Raw genomic sequence first — 9,854 nt, forward strand, 5'->3', positions numbered from 1 at the left:
TCGCTTTGTCGTTTAATTTTGCCCCAGCTAAGCTAGTTTTCTCCCGGCTGTGCGCTGGCTGCCTCGCCCGCCGTTGGGGATGCTTCGCGTTTGATCCCTGCCCCCACCGCCTTTAATCAACCACTGATGAGGATCGGGACGTGCCACCAGCCCCGGAAGTAACTCATTTYACCCGCAAACCATAAAATGTGTCCACCGAATAAAGAAAATAAATCTCATGGATTGTTCTTGTGTAGTCTTTAGTTGTGGTTTTATGTCGTTTGTTGTGGATTTGYGAAGATRTATATGCAAATAATTGTGTTGCAATTTGACTTGCATCCCCGAATCTTAAATTGAGCCAGTCCCATCAAGATCATAGCGGCAGACGTCACAGTTTACTCCTGCACTGTTAATTGAATTAATTTGACATCTAAATAAGGACAGCAATGTTTGCGAAATATTTCGGTGCATTTTTCCTTTGTGCATTTTTCCTGTCAATTATGCCTAAGCATAAAAATTGTAATAATAAATAAACACTGACACATATTTTATTTATTTATTTATTTTATTGTAATGTATTTGTTGTGTTTGCTGTCTTCTTTTTTGTGTTGGCATACTGCAAATTCCAGTAGTGATTGTAAAAATTACCACAATTACCAGGCCAGAAATAAGAGGAAGAAGGGATCTAATTAGCTTTAAATTACAATTGTATTTAACATACCTTTCAAGCCATAAAGCTATTTCCCTTATAGTTCTTAATGTGTAAGTTTGCAATACATTTGTCAAATCTTCTGTGTAAATTTAATTTCTGGAATGCAGATGAAAATAAGCAAAATAGACTTTTTGGGCTGGTCTTGTRCACTGAGTGAAAGATGGGCATATAATAAAAATATTTCTGTTAAACACATATTTTAACATGTCCTAATATTGTTGATGGTAATTCAGTAATAATCCTAATCTGAGCCTGGGCTCTCTGTATGCTATGGTTCCATTTACCCATCATTGAGCACTTTGCTTTTGACTCTTGAAACCCTCCCTGTTATTTTAACAGCAACAAAACAACAAAARTATTGTTTGTAGCRCAACACAATAAGRAAATGAGAGTTGTCCATTAACTTGGAGATGCACAAACTAATTAAAACTCTAAAATGGGGTTTTCTTTTGTTTCTTGGTTCTGTCACATTGCAAATCCCYGCTCCTCAGCTTCTTCAACTATTTCTCCATCCTGATCTCCCTCAGTGTCACTGTCACCGTGTTTCCTAATTCTTCCTTTTTCTGCAATGTTTTTAGGGACTGCGTTTACTGTCCTGCTGAGTTTTCATAGAGATTGAACAAAATGAATGAATCTAATCACAGCAGGTTGCAAGTTTTTAGACTCTATAGGCTTCTGTAGATTACTCTGGATTACTCTACAGTATGGAGTGGATTACAGTGTAGAGTACAGAGTAATCCACTAATGAAGTGGCTGATATGCAAGTATACCACTCATACAAAAAAAAACAATTTGTAATAGTTGTCCACACTAGTGAGCAATATGCATAAAAGAGTTAATTATTTCAGGATATTTTTTTCCTGATTTACAAAAGAAAGTATTTTAGTGTTCTAAGACACCAGAATACCAGGCAAAATACTTTCTGCTCTTTTTTTTATTAACTGGATTTTTTTTCTACATCAAGTTATTTTTTTATTTAGAAGAAAACAGAAACTTCATAGAACATCTGTTAAATATTTMATTGTTATCTGTAAATTAATTGGTCAGTCTACAATTTTAGACCTACCTATAAACCTAAGTTTATTCTAAGCTGATTGTTATTAAGGTTTATCTTTGAGCAAAGTGTTGTTTTATGAGCTTTTTAACTCAATAATGGCATAGGCTAATTGGCTAAACATTAAACCAAATCAACAGTTTGGATCCAGCTGAGTAGGGCTGACCCTGGGTGTGACAACCGATCCCAGAAAGACCACAAATATATCAAGGATTTTTTTCAGTCCAAAATGTGCCTGTAAAAACGCCCGACTGAAACTGGACACTGGCAATAACATCCATCCAAATGGCACAACAGTTAGCCTGTGAACTGTGACATTACCATATCCAGCACAAGGGCTAAATTTACCTGCACCCTTATATTCCTCCTATGCAACCCAATGGTGCATTTTGTAATATATTACTCTGGTACTTCAGCATTAGAGTCAATCTGTATGGGGAGCAGCGTTATTTTACTGAAAGTGTTTCTCCCCTCAGTTCAAACTCACATCTGTGGCTTTCTTCTCAGCGAGCTCCAGTTTCTCCTGAGCATCCTTCAGGGCCTCGGAGTATTTGTCCAACTCATCCTCAGTGGCCTTCAGCTTCTTCTGCAGTGCTACCAGGTCATCCTCAAGCTGGTGCACAGAGAAACCAGAAACGTTKGCTTTAAGCAATCACAAAATTCAAAGAAATTGTTCTTGTTGTCTTCAAGACACTTTACCTTGTCATCTAACTTTATATGACAGCCTCAGTTCTTACATATAAAATACAACTATTCTCTACATATTCAATGCATAAAGTCATCATATAACATAGAAAATAATTACAACACAAAAACTTCTTATGTCTTGATCCTATACATGAAAGCACATGGCTGCACAGGCACAATAGGACAAGCTGTGCAAGGCATCTTGTGTGCAAAAACACAAGAACAGGTTTAAAACCAGACGCCCACCTGTTTGCTTCTGTCCTCAGATGCTTTCTTGTCTGACTCGGCCTGCTCAGCTCTGTCCAAGGCATTCTCCTTRTCAAGCTTGAGCATCTGCATCTTCTTCTTGATGGCATCCATGGCTGCTTAGTGTTTTGAGCTGGCTGCAAATCTGTGGACCTGAACAGAAAAGATGGGAGCGTCTGAACCACACSGAACACCTAGCTGGAGTGCGAAGTCGCAGARCCTGTTSAGGGTCAAGTAAGTCAGATACTGGACACCCATTACTCTTTTGGAAAGGGCTGCAGCTGTTTGCCAACATTGGCCCTTTGTTTTTTCTCAAATCTCCACACCGATTCGCTCTCCCAGGACATTTGACCACTTGTATGACTAAACATGGGGTGCAGGCGTCAGAGAGGAACCCTCCCACTCCCACGCCACACAGGAAGACGTCCTCTCCTATTTCCATCACCCTCCAAGAGGAAGTGGAGTGTCAAGAAGTAGTAGTGCTCCAAGGGGAGTTACTTGGGAGATAATCTTCACTCAGTTATCACTTAGAAAGCTGAAGTAAAAACACTGAGAYAAGAAAACAAACTGATCACAAACTTTTATTTAATTCTTTGCTATTTATTTGTTCCTGTAAAAAACGTCATCAAACAGTGAAACTTGATTTCAAATTTGCTTCCTTAGTTCAYGCAGAGATCTGTTCCGATGAATTACAGTAGCATKTCAAGCATGACAACTATTCACACACAACACACAGAGGCGATTGGATAAGCCCCTGTGAAATCCCCTCTCACTCTGAGCCGTGTCATGTTGGCCAGCGCGGCTTGCTCGTCCTCCGCTGATCATTTCAGCGGCTCCCTTRCAACACGGCTCAACACCAGGGCAGCAATCAGAGAGGATCAACCGCACGACCAAACCGYTAAGCTTGTCCGGCTTCTGTGGTGGACTGAGGATTTCTCAGAGTTCTGTCACAAATGGGCTTGAGGGAAAGCGATGCTATTTGCGGGGGACAATAGAGAAGCTTTGGCATTTAAACAACMCCCACTGCAACAGTTCTGTTCCACAGTCGCAGCTGTTAAGAAAAGTGGATGGTTGGCCATTAAAGAGTCACTGTCAGTTACAGTCGCTCGACTTTTGCACATATTTACAGCAAAATAAGAGAGGAAGAAATATTTCTTTACTGAAAAAGTATTATCTTAAGTTTTGTGGGTTCGTGTAAATAAAAATGAACTCTCAGGCTTTCCCATGATGCTACTCTTCCATTGGCTGTTATGATCTGCATGTGTTTGGTTGAGTGTATATTTTAGGATCTGATGAAGTGTGTGCCACCTGTTGGACACCATCCAGGCCTCATAAAGTTCTGTTAAAAAAAAAAAAAAAAAAAAAAAGCATTTGAGATTTCTTCTGTTTTTTCTTCCTTTCATCAGGTTTAGATATTTAAGATTATCAAATGGATGTAATTGTAAAGAAAAAAATGATTCAAATAAGGATTTCATTTATAAAGGGCAGAGAGTTGGCCAGGACCAACTCTCTGGTCCTGGCCAAGGGCAATAACTTTTTTTTCAAAAAGTTATTGCCCTCTTAACAAATCAGAAATTAAAAGTAACAAATGACATATTTTTTGGAGGCTACAATTTCACCCCCACACTCAGGTAGGATTTCTGTCAGAGCTGCAGAATCAATAAATGAYGCGTGCTTGGCCCGTCTGAAACATGAAATAAAAAATTAGAGASCAGATGAGAAACAGTAGCTGACTTTTWTCAGTCTGCAAAGGGTCACRAAGCAAGTAAGTAAAACTTTAGTTATGTAACACCTTTYRAGATATAGATCACAAAATGCAGTGAACCAAAAACYTAAAACTAAAAACATGACTATATAATCAATTAAAATCAACTGTAAAAAGATGAGTTTTTAGTTGGATGGGTGTCCTGGTACACTCACGGTGAAACTAACACARCATTTCAGGAAAGCATATGCCTGCAGTCAAAYCTGGTAGTTTAATTGTTTGGGCTGTTTAGCTTCTTCCGGACCTGAATGACTGGCCTTAATTGATGGAAAGAKAAATGATGTGCYACATAAGAAAATCCTCTGGGCGAATTCCTGCGTGTCAGTTTGTGACCTTAAGTTCGAGCACGAGGAACAGATGAAATAAAAGACTCAAGTTGCTGATCTTTTTAAGGTTACGTCTGTCCTACCCCTCTATTTTATTTCTTGGTGGTCTGGCGTGTGCAACATCTTTCCTGTGAAGCTTTTTTGAGCCAGTCAGCTGTCACCATGTTGTCATCCTGCCATGTGTTTTATGGAGCCCTTAGCAGTCAGTCACACATGCCAGGCATAGTCAGAGATCAGAGAGCCTCAATCCGTGTCACCCGTAGTCTCTGAATAAATGAAGAGACAAAGATCATCACGTTGTACCTGTCCAGCAAATTATGGCTTTGTCTGATTAGATCGGGTGTTTTATTCAGAGCAAAACACTTTCATTAATATTGAATTTAAAGGTTAAGAGATAACACTAAGGAGCTATTGAGTCAAAATAGATGGTCATGGATCTAGCAAACGTTTAGGAGTTGGACTTCTTCTAAGACAGCTTATTGAACAAAATGTGAATTGAAATGATTAAAAAAATATTAGAGACAAAAACAAATATGCACGGTGTATGTATTACCCTGAACTACCCGCAGCATTCTTTGAATTTCCAATTATAATAATACTGCATATTAATCATTTGAATCAGAAGTGAGATGTTGAAGCTTTTGAAATTTGACACAAGTGTTATGCATTAATTGTTTGAGATCATGCAAGATTGCTTTCTGTTTTTGTGGTGTTTTCGAACATATTATTCCATTCTTTAAGGTTCTAGTTTTTATTATTATTTTTAGATTGTCTATCGAACCATCCGAGCCAAGGCAGTAGTTGGAATCTCAACTATAAATTGCAAAAGAAAATTCTATTTAACTTTTCAGAGTTCATCACATTAAAAACACAACTTTCAACATATTTTATTGGGATTTTATGCAATAGGGTTGTTTTCTAATTTCTAATTTGCAATTGAAATCTAAAAAGTGTGATATACGTACATTTGTATTCAAACACATTTATTCTGATATCCAGACGTCACCTACATAGTAATCTATATAAACCCACCTGTGTATAATTTAATCTGATATATAATGTTGGAGGATGTTTCATTTTGAATTTTTAAGAAGTATTAAAAATTTTATGGAGGATTAAAGTTGAGGTCCAGTCTCATTTTCCAAATTTCCACCTTAACACTTTTCTTTACAACATGTAGGTGAGATCTTGCTAAATTATTAGCTTGCATAAGCTAAGTGGATAGTACTTTCTGTATGCCACAAGTCAGYAATCTTCCATCAGGTTGGTAGCWGAGACACCCTGAAAAATTAGAAATATTTCAGAACTGTAACAAAATGGAAAAAAGAAAATAATGCCTCCATGTTACAACAGGTGTTTTMATGACACGAAAGTACCAGCRTCGCCATGTAATCTGCTGTCRTCATCAGTAACAGTATCGGCCTTCTGACTTTTATTAGAATTAGATTTAGAACAGGAAAATACTAGATGAGATGTCTTCTATCTGCTGCCAGTCAACATTAAATTCAATGCCGTCGTTAATTTAGCCAAGTTCTTCTTCATCAAATTCACAAGAAAACTGCATGGAAAGTCATTTCAGCATGCATTTACAGAATTGCAACAAAAAAGCYGATTTATGTAAATATCAGAGGATGGAAGCAGATTTGAACTCTGTCCCAGGAAGCAGCTGTGCCACTGAAATTGRCGTCGCCTCCTTGGATTTTAGTGCCGGACAGATTTAGCACGAGTCTCAGCACATAGTCTGGACTCAGTATACCCTTTAGATTTGTGCTGACTCAGAAATGCTATCTTGTCTTGTGAATAAAAAGGGAACCTTGTTTTCCTGGAAGAACTGACCTGTCTTGCTTTTCCTCAGAAGACCTTGWCTCGGCCTGAGTCAAGCCAGTGCAGCTGATCAATCAATCAAATCAATCAAATTTTATTTGTATAGCACATTTCAGCAGCAAGACATTTCAAAGTGCTTTACATAATTAAAATAAAAACAGAAATAATCAGTGAGAAAGAGAGAGATTTAAAAAATAAAAATAAAAAAAAATWWAAAAAAATATGTAGAAAGTTATTCCAAATGTATCTGTAAAAAACAAACTGTTCAAACTAGCAGTACTAAATGTATTTCACAAGCAAACGTTGGATAGAAGAATGACAAGAGAAAATTCCAGCTGAGTCTTTATGGTCCTGGAATCTAAACCATAAAAACAGATTTGTGATTTAAATYGGTAAATCTATTTCTTACTCTGATTGCAAATAAAATAAAATGTCATTTGTACAGTACACAGTCGTGGTGTTTGCCAGGAGAGYTCAGAGATTCTGGATCTATTTTATTAAGGCTTTGTTCCTGATCAACTCAAATGAACAAGAACAGAAGGGAATGCCAAATCATACAGTGTCTGAGACAKTTTATTTTAAAGAATAAATTGCGAAATGATCAGCTAAAGGAAATATTTWAATACATTACTTTCTGTCACAGTTTTCCAGGATACAAATCTCTTTGAAGAACTGGGTTATAAGTTAGTGAGAAAGATGAAATACACATAACTTAAAATTTTTTTTAACCTGAAATGTGGACAAAATGTGTGCACAGTATTTTAAACATTTTCAGGTTTTAAAAAAAGAAACCAACTCCGTCACATAAACTTTTTAGGTGAAACCTTTTACCAATATAAAATTGCACAACAAATCTTCAAAAGTCTTAATGATTTCTACAGTTAAAGTTTTAATCTGACTGAATCTWATGTCATGGAATTATTTACAATAAAGGATTTGAGAATTTGCTAAATACCAGGCAAATTGTCAGAAATGCTGCTCAAAACYCAAATGTTTTCAGAACTACAAGCTTGTTTACCTACTTCATTTATAAAACTGCTGTTTTTTCAGTGAACCACACTGATAAACCAACAGTTTTAAGTTATCAAATATGTTTGATAAATCAAAACCTTGATTTTTATTATGGAAGGAAGCATGAATTTCACTAAGTGCATTTCAAAAAATTTTATTTCTTGAACTTTTCCACTTTGATCACATTACAACCACAAACTTAAGTGCAATTATTAGGATTTCATATGAGTAACACATTTAGTTCRCCTGTAAAGTACTTTAGCCCAAGACAAATTAAATAATTACAGCGGTGGACATGTGTTTGTAGGTTAGTTGTGTCATATCCTCTTCAGATGATTGACCAGGGCTCTTCCATATGTAGAACATTTCCACAGAAATGCCAGTGACTCAAAAAATACACGCAACTCATCAATTACATTGAAATGCTTTATTTTCAGTGAATACAAAAAAATAAGTTTTATTGAGGCCAGATAAATATTCTCAGTATCCTAATTTATCATTCATTTTTTTAGTGTAGCAACCTTTTAATTCAGTTTCTTTTATGGTAGTGGGAACACTTCTCTTACTCCACACRGCAATAAAACGGTGACAGATATATTGAAATGTTCCCATCACATTTATCTTTTGAAGTATCTTAAAAGCACAAGAAAAAAAACAACAAAAAAAAACTCATCCGTAAAATGTCGGGGACTTCATTACACACAAAGCAGTTGGGTTGAAACACGTCTGTCTCTGGTGGGTGTTTTTGTTCAGAAGCACTGTGGTTACATGCCCATAAAATTCAGTACAAAAATGTATTCATATATGTAATATAATACATTTTAAACTTCAAACACATTTCAGACAGTCCATTTGTCAACCCACCCCAGAAAAGGCTTTACATGTGGCAGAGAGGAGATAAAGGAGGCGCAGTTGTTTCAGCACTTAAAGGAACAGCATGTTAAAATACCACAGACAGGAACCGACGTTTCCGAGCAAAAACGTGTCTTCTACGTGAAGCTATCGCTGCAGCAACAGACGCTGTATGAGTAAAACGACTAAGGCACTAATAATAATAACACTACAGACTGTACTGATAAGCAGTGGATGCTCCCCTTCTCTTTCAAAATGTCCACACACACGCACACACACACACACAGGTCACAATGCCAGAAATCAACTGAAACAAAAGTCAACTTAGAAAAACGCATTGCTTACATGCTGCAGGATACAGTGTTGCTATGTGGAGGTGTGATTTACTCACCTGGGACCTAAACTTACAGTGCAGTGTAACATCTAACTGAATGGTGGCCTCAAGAATAAGACGAGGGAAAGGTTTGRTGACATCACAATCAAACGCTGTAAACAAAAGCTCGTTCTGCTTGTTGATCAAAGTTGCGGCGCAGCAACAAACAAAAAAACAAGACAAAACTTTGTGATTATCTTTGCACTTGCTTCACTTTTACTTCCTCTCAGCAGTCAAACGTTTAAGAGATTAATCCGATCGCAACAATTTTTGTCGCTGAATTTGACCGAAAGAAATGCCAGGCAGTGAAGATATTGCTTTAGAAACTGTCATTAAGTAACTCTAGAAGAGACGGCTACTGTACTCTCCAAAACAAATCAATGTGTTAAGATACGTTTTTCATAAATGTATACTCAATCTTCTTTGTGCAACTGCCAGGTTACAACGATCATTGAAATATTTATTTACTTAAACAAACAAACAAACACGTTTCACTTTCTGCACAGCATGAACGTAACCAATGCTGCCCCCTAAAGCACCTGTTATGTTATTGCATTGTTCATACTTTCATCGCCCAGAATGAGAGCAATTTAAAAAAAACAACAACAAAAAAMCAAACATGTTTTATGGTTTGGGAAAATATCAGACACCCTGCTTGGAAGCTACACAATCCTCTGCTGTTGGTTGCTWTAAACTCAGACCATATCTGACCCTGAAAATAGACCCCTCCCAGCTAAAATTACCCTACCGTAATAAATAATCTCTGTGGTAACATGTTTTCCTGTTTAGAAGAAAAAAACCCCAAAAAAACATTCACATTGCAACGCAGTGGTCACACATAACGAAACATATTCATAGTGTCTTTGAGAAATCAGTAAAATGTGTTGCATCTTCATAGGTTTTTGCCTAAAGAGATGAGAAATCTCAGGAAGAAGAATGGAAGAAGAAAAATATGTATACGACTGTATCATCTTACTTCACATTATGGTTACTGACCACTGAATTAAAGCGGAGACGTGCCGCAG

General features: G+C 36.9%; 1 protein-coding gene across 1 annotated transcript in view; it reads right to left on the minus strand.

Moving 5' to 3' along the window:
- The window catches only part of LOC103462590 (tropomyosin alpha-1 chain-like), a 10,401-nt gene extending 7,476 nt beyond the window's left edge, over window positions 1-2,925 (minus strand). The window contains exons 1-3 of the mRNA XM_008405479.2: window positions 2,679-2,925; window positions 2,233-2,358; window positions 1,611-1,618 (exon numbers count right to left, since the gene is read on the minus strand). Coding sequence (XP_008403701.1) covers window positions 1,611-1,618; window positions 2,233-2,358; window positions 2,679-2,792 — 248 coding nt within the window. The 5' untranslated portion in view covers window positions 2,793-2,925. The remainder of the gene's footprint in view (window positions 1-1,610; window positions 1,619-2,232; window positions 2,359-2,678) is intronic.
- Window positions 2,926-9,854: the final 6,929 nt, after the last annotated feature.

Source organism: Poecilia reticulata, linkage group LG3, assembly GCF_000633615.1.
Source record: "Poecilia reticulata strain Guanapo linkage group LG3, Guppy_female_1.0+MT, whole genome shotgun sequence".
In the NCBI taxonomy this organism is placed as follows: domain Eukaryota; kingdom Metazoa; phylum Chordata; class Actinopteri; order Cyprinodontiformes; family Poeciliidae; genus Poecilia; species Poecilia reticulata.